Genomic DNA, 15,560 nt, shown 5'->3' on the forward strand with positions numbered 1-15,560 from the left:
CTGGTGTTTCCTAGTTTGCCAGAGACAGCAAACCTTGATTCATCACGAGAGACTGTAAGACGCTGCCGGGCATACTGCCTACTGCAGGGGTTTAGATAACGTGCGTATTGGCATATATATGCTATCCAACTTGGAAATTCAGTCAAAATACGCAGCATAAAACCTCATGCAGAACGTAAAATACAAAGTGATTTCTACTATAGAAAGAGTACCATAAGTTTCTGTTTACACCCCACCCAACAGGGTAACATTGGCAGCGGACACTACTGAACCAATTTGGTCATGTTCTTCTGCGTACAGTTTTTTATTCAGAAAATCTGAATCGACGGGAAGGACCCGGCCTGAAGCAAAATGTGTTGTAGACCGAAATGAGCTACTGCACACACATTGTGCACATGGATCATTTTTGAAGACACGGTGCAGTAAAATTGATTTCTAGCATGCGGGGACCACACTATTTTCATCGATTTTTGCATGGATGGATAGGGTTTGTGTTGCCCAAACTCCTCATCAAAAGCTCCACTTAAAAACATGAAATTTTCTGCATGTTTTGCTCCGCTAAACACAGACATTTTTTCAAGTGGCGTTTTAACATGTTTAGAGGCTTTCCGGTACATTGGCAAGAAACCAGGTATCATTTTTTTAAATTTGAGTCTGAAACACCTTAGAAAGATTGAGGTTTAGATTGTGAGTGTGAGCGCATTTGACTGCCGAGCGATGAAGTGGATCATGATTATCTGAATGGCAACCACTGGGCGTGTGCTCACAGTGGCCGGTCAACATGGCGTCCCCACGTGGTAGCCTCACACATGCCTACGTACACGGGCGGGATACGGACTTACGTGAGTTCATGGTTATCACCAAGCCCTGTTTTTTTTGTTGTTTTTTTCAAGAGAAAGAACAAGTATTTTTATATTTACTAAGGCAAAAGGGCTAACTCACATCATGTTGCTACTCAGTTCCTCCACCTCTCAGGGAGTACAATACTCTCCCTCTCATGAAGAAGAATAGTACAATACCAAACAATACTCAGGGCAAGAGTACTGTACTCTGCTCTAACCAAGGAAGTGAGTATTGTACTCATGGCTTGAAGAAAATTATCTAAACCCCTGCTACTCAGTGCTGGTGTCTCTGTCACCGCTAAGGAGTTTGTTTATGGACCCCTTTCGCCCTGCACATATTGTGTCATTGAAATTCAATATCAGAAGGAAAGACTCAAACTTTTGCAGTTTGTCATTAGTGTGCTTGAAACAATAGCTGTGACCACTAGGTTGTTAGTTTACATGTGTGGCTCATACCGTACAGTTATAATAGGCAGAGAGTATTGTATACATGTAGCTTCACATCCCTGCATGTTCACTACCACCCCATGAAATTCTAGGGCCCTGCTTTGCTTTCCCATGTAAAATCCTATCCTTACCACTGAAGAAAATTCAAATAGTGTTGTATATGCAGTATATCTTGGGTGTGGGTTGTAATTCTTTTACTCTGGAACCTCAAGATAAGAGCAGGGCCTGTATTCACTGAGCTGCTATGCGGAAAATGCTGCTTAGCATGCTTATGTGCCGATCAAACAAAAAACTTCCACCAGGAACCAGTCGGAAGCACTGTAAGATATCATAGCATATCGGCTGGTAACCCAAGGTTTTGCTAGGAACATGCTTAATGCCGGCTGCTGTGCTTATCAGCTGTATGAAACCGGGCCCAGGTCCTAGCCACTTGTAGCTTTGGGTGAGACTTACATGTAGGCAGTGTCGAAATTACTTGGCTGCGGATTGAAATTACATACAAGTCAATGGTCCCTGCTGTAGCCACTCTCCACAGACTTGTGTTTAATTTCAAGCCACAGCCAAATAATTTAGACATACCGTACTTACTGTCAGATGCTCTCCCGGTCTGTGGTCACAGGCACAGTATCCCAAAGTTGTCAAGCTGCAGCTGGACCAAATTGATCAGACAAGGTGGCCCGGTTGACCTTTTCCCTTTGCATCCTGTTATTTTCCCCTTGACCTCCCTCCCTCCTCTCCAGAATGAATCCAGTCGGAAGCCAAGAGGAAGAATACCCCTGGACACATTGACTAAGATCTCCCGGTCAGAGGGCTCCTTGACATTTGAACTTGTCACCACCAAGAGGACATACTACTTAACTGCAGGGTCTTCTGCTGTCATGGAAGAGTGGATTACAGGTATGGAAATGTTAACAAGCGTTTCTCTTATATCTGTAGCAGGGCTTGAACCTGTTTCGTGCCACCCTACATGGACATGTCGATCTGAAAGAACTCCTTCAAAATGAGACTTGATTTGTGAATGGAAATTGTTGTACGCTTCACTTGTTGGACCCACAGAATCTTGATTTGGAACATCTCGTTTCTATCAATGGTCACAGAGGGTGATTCTCACTGTCATATTAGATTCCAAGTTGCTAGCTGACATGTGGAAGCTGAGTGGCTGTGTTGTGAGACATCGGCACTAAAATGCAGGAGGGCATGTGTTTAACCACTTGTCATCTCTACTACTCTGTGAACGAATTTGTGCCAGGAGCTCCGTTATTTTCAGCCAGACAAGATGTCATAGCCACAGTCCTTTGCTGAGTTGGACTTTACACATGCTGACCACATATGGTCATAATTTTGAAGATCTGTGTGACATTGGTTTTTGTGACTCTGAGATTATATTGTGGAGCGATATTTACCACTACTTCCGGTAGATGTTTACTGCCACTTGAGGGCTCCACGCACACACACTCAGCCTCCATTGACTATTTGGAGTCTCTGTGCATGTACGTGTACCAACTCAAAGGGAATCACTCAAGCATACAGATGAGTGTACACGTCACCGGACACTGCGTAGAAAATTGGCCAAGATGTGTCTAAACATCCTCCGTATGATGAGCATAGGGAATCCCTTCATCATAACACATCCTTCAGGGGGAAGTGGTTAAGCCCCCAGATTGTACATGTATGTGTAGCTTGAGGATTTTGTCTACTAGTCCTCAAGGAAATGATACTGGTGCAGAGCCTGTCTCACCAGGGATGGATTAGCTGCTCTATAGGTATCTACCGTAAGCCCCAGGTCATGGGGCCTACTCCACCCAAGTCACTGGCACCAGCATAATTTAAATTTGATAGTGCTGGCAGGTGCTGGAGCATTTTATTTCATATTGGTGCTATGTTTTACAATGTAGTGATAGGCCATCTATTTAGGAGGTCCGCTTAAATTGTTAGTTTAAGGACGCCAAGGCAAAGGAAGACGGGCAGAAAGAGTCCAAATGTAACTGTCTCAATTATACAGAGTTTTATTGCACGTCAACTTTTGAGGGTTCAAATATCTAGGTTTGATTACAATTAATTATAATTTACCTAAATCTCTTGTTATTCCTTTATTTTCTTTACATGAAATTCCATATTCCTTGAATTCCCCGAATGTCAGGCCAGTGTGCGACCGTGGACTTGGCCTTCTAGACAATATCTAATAATGAATATTGTGTGGAGTAAAGATAGAAACCCTAGTGTAAATCATACGAGTCACCACACCAACAAACAGCTGAAGTACAATTTACAGTGAACAATATGTACGCTTCACGTGAAACTTTTACAATCAAGACAGTGAATTTTCACTCCAAAATCACTCATTCCGCCTTCTGCTATGACCCCAAAATTTACCAAGTCGGGTCACACACTATGGAATCATAGATTGCGAAGGTGAAGAGACTACAAATCAGCTATATAGCGTAAGAGGCTAGTTTTCATGGTGACAGGTTAACCCCAAGATACTCACTCTGTGGTGCCCACACTGGAAAGGAATATGTCACTCGCACGCCCACCGCACTTTCTTCATGGGCATTTGTTTTACATTTCCAACGGGCTGGGCGATGTGCCAAATAAACTATGGTGACCCCTAAAACATGCTTCCCTACATCTATTATACAGTATTTTATCATCTGTATACTGATTAGCTTTCCATAAGTAGAAAATCAGAGAGACCCTAAAACTTAATCCCTTGGTTATTGATTTCCGGGTGTTGGAGTTTTTTGGCAATCTGTGGTATTTTCATAGGCGCTCAAATTGTTCTGTAGGCCCTAGGCACATTGCCAAGTGTGCTTATTGGATCATCCTGCTTGTCTCACCCAAATAGTGCAAACCATATCATATTTTCCAAGCCTTGCCTTTCCCGGTTTCCGCATTCCAGTCTTGAACAACGTCCTGTGCCGCTACAACACCAGGGCCATGATGGACAAAGGCAGCAGCAGCGAGGAGGTCAAGCCTAGCATCCAGTCCTGGCTCACCAAGGTCAAGAACGGACACTCCAAGACCTGCTGGTGTGTCCTGGCGGTCAAGACATTCAGCTACTACAAGAAACAGGGGGACAAGGTACGTCCTCCATGTGGTCTTAAACTTGTAAACTAAGGAAATACAGGCTCACTGCTTCTCAGAACTCCTGAATTATGTTGTCACTTGTCAGCGTTTCTCTCGGTACTTGCAAACTATGCAGACTGCTTATAATGCAAGTATGAGATAAATTCAGGGCATAAATAAGATGTTTGATCGTACCTGTATCTTGAGACACAGGAAGAAGCTAACAAAGGGCATCTGTTCATCACAACTCACTCGTCTTCAGCTTGTGCAATAGAGACAGCACTGAAAATCAGTAGTGCATGTTTTTTTTCTCTGTGTACCAAGAGTCAGGTTTACTTCTCGGTTGATTTAGTGGTACGTTTAGAGTTGATATTCCCTTACCAGCAGAGGAAACTTCTCAAAAGTACTCTAGCCAACTTAACAGGGAATCCGATCAAATAGGTCCAGAGACTCATATTGTTTGGATCATTTTTAATTTATCACAAGGTTCCCATCGGCACCATCGACATTGGCGAGGCATCGGTGGAGGAGGTGGACCAGTCACAGAACTCAGATGATGAAGGGGACGGCAAGACAGAGAGCAAGTACTCCCTGTGCCTGGCGCCGGCCAAGAAGCCAGACAAGCCCAATCCAAGCCCAACGTATCTAGTCTTCAACAGTAAAGAAGAGAAGGCAGGTCCTCTCTCAGCCATTTTGGGTTGTATCACCTGTTGGTGCATGTGCCAGTTACACATGCGCAAACAGTTGAACCCTGGACAGTTGAACTCTGGACAGTTGAACTCTGGACAGTTGAACCCTGGAAAGTTGAACCCTGGACAGTTGAACCCTGGACAGTTGAACCCTGGACAGTTGAACCCTGGACAGTTGAACCCAGGACAGTTGAACCCTGGACAGTTGAACCCTGGACAGTTGAACTCTGGACAGTTGAACTCTGGACAGTTGAACTCTGGACAGTTGAACCCTGGACAGTTGAACCCTGGACAGTTGAACCCTGGACAGTTGAACTCTGGACAGTTGAACCCTGGACAGTTGAACCCTGGACAGCTGAACCCTGGACAGTTGAACCCTGGACAGTTGAACCCTGGACAGTTGAACCCTGGACAGTTGAACCCTGGACAGTTGAACCCTGGACAGTTGAACCCTGGACAGTTGAACCCAGAACAGTTGAACCCTGGACAGTTGAACCCTGGACAGTTGAACCCTGGACAGTTGAACTCTGGACAGTTGAACCCTGGACAGTTGAACCCTGGACAGTTGAACCCTGGACAGTTGAACCCAGGACAGTTGAACCCTGGACAGTTGAACCCTGGACAGTTGAACTCTGGACAGTTGAACTCTGGACAGTTGAACTCTGGACAGTTGAACCCTGGACAGTTGAACCCTGGACAGTTGAACCCTGGACAGTTGAACTCTGGACAGTTGAACCCTGGACAGTTGAACCCTGGACAGTTGAACCCAGAACAGTTGAACCCTGGACAGTTGAACCCTGGACAGTTGAACCCTGGACAGCTGAACCCTGGACAGTTGAACCCTGGACAGTTGAACCCAGAACAGTTGAACCCTGGACAGTTGAACCCTGGACAGTTGAACCCTGGACAGCTGAACCCTGGACAGTTGAACCCTGGACAGTTGAACCCTGGACAGTTGAACCCTGGACAGTTGAACCCTGGACAGTTGAACTCTGGACAGTTGAACTTTTTCTGTTAGTTTTCTAGTCTGTAAATGTTCACAAAAGTGCCAAAATGGGGCACTGAAATTTTAAAAGCGTATAAATACACATTTTTCACAGCACTTTTAAAGCCCTAGTTTTTGGGAAGAGTTTATCGTGTTAAGTGATAGATGAAAAAGGGATTAATACTAGATTGTAAATTTGTTTGTAAGTTGACAGTGCACTGGAAATAGAACAGTAACAGTGTTTAAAACATTCCTCCCATAAGGAACCACTGGCATATCCCAGCTTTGAGTGGGGGGGGGTTGGCATGTGGAAGATGGCAATTGTTTCCTGAAATGAATGTCCATAAATTATAAAAGAAATCCCCTTGAAAGGAAGGTGAAGACGCTATTTCTAAATTTGTTTGTATTTTCAATTCCTAACAAAGAATAATGAATTTTTAAAAAGATTGGCAACAATCAAACAACTCCCCCTTCCCTGGCTATGCCACCTGTGCTCAGGAGGGAAACTTGATGTGGCAAGTATAATTTTGAAGGGAAATATTTACCAGAGACATTGAGAGAATCTCTCTTAGGCTATATTTTACTACTTGTGCATAAAAGAAATTAATCTTATTGAATGAAACTCCCTCATTTGTACATTAAGCAGTTTCTCTTGTTTTGCTTGCGCAGGATAACTGGCTGTATCATCTTCTGGTGGCATCGGGCGGGGGAAACTCAGACGCGGGCACCGAGTTTGAGAAGCTGATCTCCAGGCTGATGGTCGCAGAGGGCAACCCCCAGAGCCCCTACTGGAAGCATCCCATGCTGTGCTACAGCAAGGAGAGCATCGAGAAGCCACTGACCACGCTGCCTTCCGAACCCCTGAAGAAGGAGGCTGTCAAACTCGGCAAGGTCTGTTGTTTTTGGCAGTGTAAGAGAAGAAGTTAGTTTTGCATTGAGGTTTTATAAAAAAACCTGAGGGAGGCAGCCATTTTTTTTTTTTCCTACAGAGGGTATGCATGGCAGCCATCTTCCCGGTCAGTGCTTTTGTTACGGGGGACATGCTTAAAAGGTATAATCATGTGGATAACTACAGAACAAAAGTACTGAACAGGAAGTTGGCTGCCATGCATAACCTAAATAGTGGATGTTTCCTAAAGTACAAATGGATTTTCTGGACTCTTTGGCTAGTATATGTCTAGGATAAGGGGCCATTCATTCTTAGATACACACAAAGCAGTGGGGCGGGGCAGTGGATTGTCATCATCGCTTACAGGGGGGGGTCTGAGACAATACACACACCTGAATTGCTTTTTATAAATTGACATGAAATTAATGTACTTTCTCCAGTTTTTATACCGAAAAATGTTACAACACATTACCTTTCACCTCTGACAATTGGGGATCTTACCAGTAAATTGGTATCATTGCTTTGATACATGTAAGTCAAAGGGCCGTATGGAATGCATGTGCACACTTGGAGGGAGGTGTTAGAGTTGCTTTGCATGCCATGCTTGTGGGGAGATAAAAAAGGCCAACACTCTGTGTGTACATACTTGATTGACAGCCCCAAGGAGTTGGTATCCCTTCTAAAAGCCTTTAAACCTCTCAAGACTTTCACAAGACTTCCAGTCTGAATTTATGTCACACAAAAAAAAGTCTCAAACCAACTCCAACAAAAGCATTCCCCTGTCACTCCTTGTAAACGGTTTCGTGTCTGGTCTTGTGATGGTCTAGGGTACAATACTACATGCGTTGCAAAACAATAAAATGTCCAAAGGTGTCACAAACTTAACAGAAAAGTAGCTACAATTGGGCACAACTAACCTCCAGTGCCTGCATGCATTTGCATGTGTGACCGGTCTACACATGGTAGATGTAGGTTATCAGGCTAGGTGCAAGTTCAGGGAAGTCCTAATTTCGGGGTTTGATTTGGTTGTGGTCTGCAGTCCTGCAACCTCTTCATCACTGTCCAGATGGACACGCTGGCCATCGACTACCACATCAGCCTGGCCCAGAATGCACTGCAGACCTGCCTGTCCCATCCGGAGCTCCAGAACGAGATGTACTGCCAGCTGATCAAGCAGACCACCAGGTGTCCACCGGGATCCGGCACAGCGAGCTTACAGGTAACCCTAGCAACCGAGATGGCATCCAGGGCACAGTTTGGGGGGGCTTGGAGTTATTAATTCCTCACCGCATTCAAGAAACTTGGGGGATATGTATTCGGGGGTTTCTTTCTCCAATTTGTGGCCATTTTTAAAGCCACATCTTCTAGCAGTCACAAATGTCAAATATAAGGAGATACCTCAAAAGACAAATATAAAACTTTGCTTTTATTTCTTTTTCTGCCCCAAATATTGCATTCAAATTAATTGTTTTCTGTTTTTAGGCGAGCTTGTAGAACATAGCCCAGTAGTTCAGGTTTGCCAAGGCATGCTCGGTGTGGGTTTGGCCCAAACTAATCAAATACAGACCTAAGACAGCTCTCAACCTTGTGCCTTGTGCAGCATTGCACTGACAGTGAGCATTCAGCTGTGCTGTACCATTATAAAGCCTGTAGAATTGTTGCAACGCGTTAGAAACGCTTCCCTTGGATTTCACTGAGCTGCAACTACATCACTAACCGAGACCTTCACAAGTCATGCGTTGAAATGTGGCCATTGTTCAGACTCCGACGATATACATGGCCATTGTAATTGCTTGCAGGAAACTGGTTGGTTGCTATGGTCACAGTTTCTAACGTGATATTGGTCACTATGGCAGCCCTTTTATGCATCCTGTATATTTCTGGGTGGAGTGGCCTGCAAGCTTACTTGGAATCAATACACTCGTTAGGGAGATCAAACTGAATTCTATTATGGCTTCATTTGGAGTGATGCACCTTGTGTTAGCTTTTTAATAATTGAACTGATAAATTTGGCAGTGTATTTGAATCATTACATAAAAAGCCTTTGCAAGCAGTATTAGATCCCTTGTACAAAGAATGGAGAGGTTTTGCATACACACGGTTGTGTGCACAATTACATTCTGCCATCCATCGCTTTCATTGGTCCCTCAGTTGTTTTGTTTCAAGTAGTTGTACTCCTATGTTTTCCAACATGGTTATAAGCGGCAGTAGTAATCTAAGATGTCAAAGAAAACTTGGTGCAGTTGCCGTTGCTGTGAGTTCGCAAAACTTCTCTGATGCATTTATACAGAACCTCATTGCTGCATGACTTTCACTGAGCCTGGCTGCCAGTTCTATGAAGAAACCTGCCTGTCTTGCCCCAGAAAATGCTTTTTGAAGCTACAGTTGTCCCTTTCAAAAACCAACCCAACCCTCATGACCTCTAATAACCCTTGACCCCTAACCCTGCTCTGCTTAATTGCCCTTGCTTTGATTTTCATTTGCATTTGATTTTTCTGTCTTATTTACATGTAACTCTGGTTGTTTTGTGCTGTTTTGATTTGCTTTTAAAGTGTTGTTTGCAGCAAACACATTTTTATTTGCAGCTTTTAAAAAAGCATACATCACATTTGAGATAATTGAATGCATCTCGAGTGTTTGTAGTTTTTTCATAGCACAATTGAATACTTACCAACAATAATGCAGATAAGGCTAGTTTGTTTGAACCAGTGCACAATTACTAGCACAAAGGCTGTTGACTAACACCAGTTTAAAAATGTGTGGCACTATAGAGTTAGAGAAAAACGGAATTAGCTCACGAAGTTGACAAACATGCAAATACAAGTTTTAAAGTGAACCGACTAAACTGATTGTTTTATTTATGCATCAATTCCAAAAACTTGCAAAAGAGAACATTTTCTTCTCTGAGTACGTCAGTATCAGTAATTAAAGGCATGCTCATATTTTTGAAGTGGCCAACCGTTTATCAAGGCTTCAGGCACTAGAATTACTAAAAAAAAATGTAGTAAAAAGCGTGATTTACATTTGAACTTATCTTGAATTCAGTGCCTTCAATTCAGTGCCTAAGACTTCTTTCAAAATGCGATGTTCATGATTTATATTCAGTTCTTTTTTCTTGGTGTTGTTTTGGTTTGCTTATTGATTTATTTTTGCTTATTGTTTATTTTTGTCATTCCCACGGCTATTTTTTTTGTGTGTTTTGTTTTTGTTTTCTTCTCCCATTCCAACACCACCATTCCACCGCGGCTATCCCCACCACTCCTTTGCCGGCAAACCCCACCCTCCCAATCCCGCCGGGTTGCACAGTCCTTCCTCTGCGGGAGTCTCTCCTCCTGGTTTGGGTGCGACGCCCAGGTGTCGCGGCCCTCGTCCATGACTGACCTGACCTCTGAACCCCGGCAGGTCAACCCGCAGGAGATCTACCTGGTCACACAGGCCTGGCAGTTGCTGGCAATGTGCTGCGTGCTGTTCCTACCTCAGCAGAAGTACCTCTGGTTTCTCAAGGCCCATCTGCGCCGGCACGCCGACACAAAGTGAGTAGTGTCTTTTTGTTCGGGTCTCTGCATACGTGTTTAGGAGAGCTTGGTTGGTAGAGTGCCAGCACAGTTTTCAGAGGCCTCTGGCTCTAGTCCCCTCCTAGTCAATTTCTGTATCTTTTGCTGCTAGCAACATGTGCCGTATTATTTCAACAGTTTTTTGTGGGAGTAACAGGCATCAAGAGGAATTGAGTACCAAAGTGTGACGTCACTCTGGACCAGAAAGTGCAGTGCAAACGAATGGAGTAGGCGCGCGTGTTGGTTCACGCGCTGGTTGACGCGCTCATGCCTTTTACACACTAATTGTGAGCGTGACGTATTCACTTCGGTACTCTATAGAAAGTTGCTGAAAAGATGTGTCTTATTCTTCGTATGAACCGTTATGTGCCTGCTGACTGTTCTGATTTAATTGAAACCGTTCCAGGTTTTTTTATTTTCAAAGGATTTTCAAAAGAAAAACCAAAATCGGAAAAATGTCTGGCACACTGCACACCATCCAGGAAGTTTGCTCGTCCACGATAAAACATGCGGATCCCCAGAGCATGGTGATCCTGGAGAACGCTAAACAAGAGTTAACCACAGTAACATGTACTCCTTGAATTGAGTGCGGCATATCATTAACGCGGACTTAATACAAACACCTAATCGCTGTTGCATTTAATACATTCTCCGTAGGTTTCAGTTAGGTGCGGAGTCTAACCATATCACAGCATTTCTCCAGCATTTCTCCAGCCAGGGAAACTAAGTTTATCACGCGTTCATCAGTCAGGAGTGAATTAGTGTCGTAAATGGATAGCAGTAGTAAGAGAGAGATAAGGCCCTCGCATTGTTTGTGTGCTTTTTGGGCTCCATTTTCTGAGTTTGCAGTGTTTGCAAGTACGCTGTTTGAAATGGGTCGCAGGCAACATTGTAGCAGTAGTGGGCTTGTGTCATTTCCCAAGCAGGTTGATCTCCGTAGGTTCCAGTTAGGTGCGGAGTCTAGCCATATCACAGCATTTCTCCAGCCAGTATTTTTTCCTTTGTGCTGTGCTGTGCCTTACCACATCAGGGAAACAGAAGCGCTGCGTTCCTCTTATGTGCGCTGCGCTCCATGAGGATGGAAAGTAAAATAGTAACATTCAAGAGTTTCTGGACGTCTGCTCGTGCATTTCAAGGTGTTTGGCATTGACCTTTTCCATTCACTGCAGCAGTTTGTGAGCTGTTTCCAGATGCAGTTGTAAAGGTTGCCTTAATCTTCATGGTAGAAGAAGTTATAACAAACACAATTCTTAATCACAATTCATCTATTCAGTATCCTGCCATACTCGCAATTGCTTAGGAGGCACTTTGGCCCATTACATATGCATGCGCACCAAAAATTCGGTTTTTATAGTTAAAAGAGCAAAGTGCAAATTTAAAGCGCAAGGTGTGAAGCTATTACTTTCAAGGTACTTTCTAACAACCTTAAAATGTTACTTGAAGCTATTTTATACATGTAAAATTACGGTACATTTTTCACTCAGCTACATACACAACACAATATACTCACAGTTATGGACCATTCTTTAAATAAAAGATACAAAACTGGACACACAAGCTACAAGTTGAAACTATTTTTGTGCCCAGTCGACTGCAGTTAGCTTATTTACGTTCCGTAATACATGAAGGTTACACATAAAAATAGTAGTATATGTCACTACTGTATTATGCATGGGGCAAAGGTGAAACATTTCAGGTACTAAGTTTGGCCGGAAAGTGCTGTAAGAGACCTTGATGTATCAAATACATTTGTAAATTAAGAAGAATCAATGTTATTAAAAGTCAGTTCAGCATAAAATATTAATTTATTCTTCATAAATACCACACATCTCAGATCTTGGCAGAATCCAGGTTGCCATTTACTAAGCAACCCTTCAAAGTGTATTATTGAGTATGTTTCTTTACAATAAAGAAAGACTGTTACATACGTGTAGGTGTTAACTGTTAAAGTCTGCCAGGAGTAAGATGGAACTAAACATTTTAATTGACAGCATTTCATTCATAACAGCAATCATTCTTTACTGAGCATTCTATTGAATGTAACAGAAGTGAAGTATTCAGAGTCTTTATAAATTGCTATGAACTGTGTGTCTCCTCCTGCATTGTACATAGCACGGGTGTGCCAATCTCCAAAGGAGATTGTTTACGACTACTTTTGAGAGGCACCTAGCACGCTGTTGCTAGAGGGAGTTCCAAAAAAAAAAAATTGGTGAGAAAGTAAAATCGTGTGGAAATTTATTACATGTAATTATTAACATTTTGAGTTCCTGGCTCACAGGGTAAATATAAATGGGAATGTACATGTACATATGTGCTTGGTTGGCAGACTGGCTCAGCAAAGTGGACACTGATTATTTCCACCGCCTCTGGCTACCCAAGTTACCCATCAGACACCTCTTGGTTGGTATGGCTTTAGCTGGTTGGTGTGAATTGGCTTGTGCGAACAGTCGTGAGCTATTAACATTCATGGCTTTAATAAGAAACGCCTGTACATTTGTATACCTTGGCACCTGCGCTGCACAGCTAGAGCGCCTTGCTGATTTGATAGTCGAACGTGAACCAATGGAAGAGGTTTATTTACTTATACATATGCATGAGGCAATAGACTACTTCTTGTAGTTTGATTCATCATTCCTGTTTGGTGCAGATTGGTGCCTGAAGGAGTTGTTTTGGTTAGAGTTAAATATCATTTGTCCCTTTTCGAAAAATGTATTAATATTATTTCTTCTAGGTTTGTAACATTGATTTCTATCTGTCAATCAAGCTCGCAGTTAGTCCAAGCCTGACAAGGACTGTCTGGGGAAACTTAACGAAGCAGAGGTTTTTTTAACCGTCAGGCAATAGACCTTGATAAAATACAGCAGCCGGTGACAACCAATAAAAAAGAAATGATGCCCTGCACCAGATACAAGTTAACATAATTGATTTGTTGAAACCTCATTTAATAAGGATTTTTTTTGTGGTGTTCAGCGCCTATCAATTTGTATTGAGTCCTTGGGTATGTCCTTAATGAGAAAAGGCAAGGTTGTTTGCATGCCATTTGAATTGTCTTGTCCTGTTGAAAATCACATTTGAGTCGTCTTGTCCTGAAATATTCTCACATTTGGTTGCCAGGCACTTTGTGGCGGCAAACAAATGTGCATCTTTGTATGCATAAGAATTTGTCCTTTATGAGCTAGACAGGGTTGTGTCCATGTCATTGGAATTATATCAACATCTGAGTCCACTTGTACTAAACTAACACATTTTATTTGCTTTCATCTTCTGTCAGACTTTTAAGATGCGCATTAGGGTTTACCCTCGTAGTGTCATCTCTCAGTTTCTTACAGCCTATCTGCCCAGAGTTGAAGTGCCCCCTCACTGGCGAAAGAAAGACAGTATAAGTATTCCAAATGGGTTCTTGCACGCATTTGGCGTGCATGCAAAGATCATACATTCGTCAAACAAGGTCGTACCAAAGGACTGTCAATTTCATTTAATAACACACCCTCTTTTGTTTTCACTCAGAGTGGAGAGATTAAACCTTTAGCATTTTACACATTATATTTCTCTACATTTTGCGCATGGACTACATACATAGCACAGTTTACACACTGGTGTCTATTGTTATCAAGGGCTGAAAGAGTTGGGTCCAACTATATAATATTTTATCATGCACCTAACAGAAGGGCTTTTAAGTATTTTCTTCCAAAACAATTCACATTGTAAGCAGCTTGCTTAATATGCCTTTTTGTCAGATGATTTTAATTAATGACGTCAAGTCATACTAGCAACCATTCTAACTAATCAGTCTACGGTACAAAAAGGAACTTCAGCATTAAATTAAAATTAAATTCAAACATGCAGGGATACATGTAGTGTGAAAAATGTATAAGATGCCCTCTTCCGCCACTGTTCCTCTGAGGGTCACATTGTCATTTGAAGAGCAAGCCTACTATGAAAGGGGCTTTGCTAGAAGATTGTGAAGGAGCAGGCAAAGATTCGTTCTATCACAGGTGAAGAAGTGCTTGATTTCTGTTGATGGGCTGGCATAAAGAGTCAGGGACTGAGTTTGAGTACATGCATGAACCGATGAAAGAGTTAACATGTACCAGCTCTCACAGCTCGGCACTGCATGGGCGAATCACACGCAAGCTCCATCTCGCACATTGAGTAGCAGTTACGAGAATCGGGGAAATCTGCCCACCCCAGTCCATGCATCGGAAGGGATGCAAAATCTGCTCCAGTGCCGTCACCATTATCTGGGTAGTTATTTGGCTGAGCACCCGCTGGATTCCGATCCCATTTACGGTAGCCTGACCCCGCTGCTATGTCCTCGGCGCATACCCACCTACCCTCGACCGCTTTGTCGGTGCAGTCAATCCACAGACACACTTGAAGTCTGGAGGCAACCCTGGTCATGAACTGGTTCTCCTCATCAGAGCTCGGGACTGCCATGCGAGCGCCAAAGCTACGACACAGTGGCTGGACATCTCTCCACAGCATTGGTGCAGGTGTTATCATATAGCAGGACTTACTCCATCTCAGCCATCCTACAGGACAGCAGTGGATGAGAGCAATTTTTGTAAGAGCGAAAACAATGCTAGCCATGTACATTGCTATTCTCCCAGCTGCTTTCATGGTCGATTGCTCAAGATGCCACAAGTTTTCTAAATCATTCGTAGCTTGTGCTGTGAAGATATTTAACGTGTATGCTGTACTTTTGGGGTCATTCAGCTGTCAGAAATTCTTGTCTTTGATGATAGCTGTGAAGTTGTGAACATAGACATGATGCCTTGCTAAGTTGCTAGTTTGATATCTTGTGGTGTCGCGAGATGTTTTTAACAACCTTTATTCATCTTATTCATTAGTGCATCATTGTATCAGTGTAGGCCACGCCCACGAGTACAGTGTAGCAATGCAACCATTAGACATGTTAGAACTGGAAGTGGTAAAAATTTGTGTATTAGCCATTGGTCACAGTCACTAATGAACTGAATTGCAAAGGATGTTTTAAAAATTACCTTTCCTATTGGTAAATTACACCATGCATATGCATAAAGTGTAATGAACACTTCAGTGCCTGCTACAGCATTCTTGATTGGTAGA

The 15,560-nt window shown here is 43.0% G+C and overlaps 2 protein-coding genes across 4 annotated transcripts in view; one reads left to right on the forward strand and one right to left on the reverse strand.

Annotated features, from left to right (window-relative positions):
• Positions 1 to 15,560, reverse strand: part of LOC110979278 (tetratricopeptide repeat protein 8-like) — a 112,366-nt gene that overhangs the window by 81,306 nt on the left and 15,500 nt on the right. The gene's annotated exons all lie outside the window — the stretch shown is intronic.
• The window catches only part of LOC147800303 (pleckstrin homology domain-containing family H member 1-like), a 79,184-nt gene that overhangs the window by 49,356 nt on the left and 14,268 nt on the right, over positions 1 to 15,560 (forward strand). The window contains exons 13-18 of one of the 2 annotated variants that reach the window (XM_087135515.1): positions 2,030 to 2,186; positions 4,189 to 4,370; positions 4,842 to 5,027; positions 6,699 to 6,920; positions 7,958 to 8,137; positions 10,225 to 10,451. In XM_087135515.1, coding sequence (XP_086991641.1) covers positions 2,030 to 2,186; positions 4,189 to 4,370; positions 4,842 to 5,027; positions 6,699 to 6,920; positions 7,958 to 8,137; positions 10,225 to 10,451 — 1,154 coding nt within the window. The remainder of the gene's footprint in view (positions 1 to 2,029; positions 2,187 to 4,188; positions 4,371 to 4,841; positions 5,028 to 6,698; positions 6,921 to 7,957; positions 8,138 to 10,224; positions 10,452 to 15,560) is intronic. The other variant, XM_087135519.1, reaches the window with a different exon arrangement.

This window comes from Acanthaster planci, linkage group LG01 (assembly GCF_054643075.1).
Source record: "Acanthaster planci isolate LZ-2023a linkage group LG01, COTS_SCS, whole genome shotgun sequence".
NCBI lineage: Eukaryota > Metazoa > Echinodermata > Asteroidea > Valvatida > Acanthasteridae > Acanthaster > Acanthaster planci.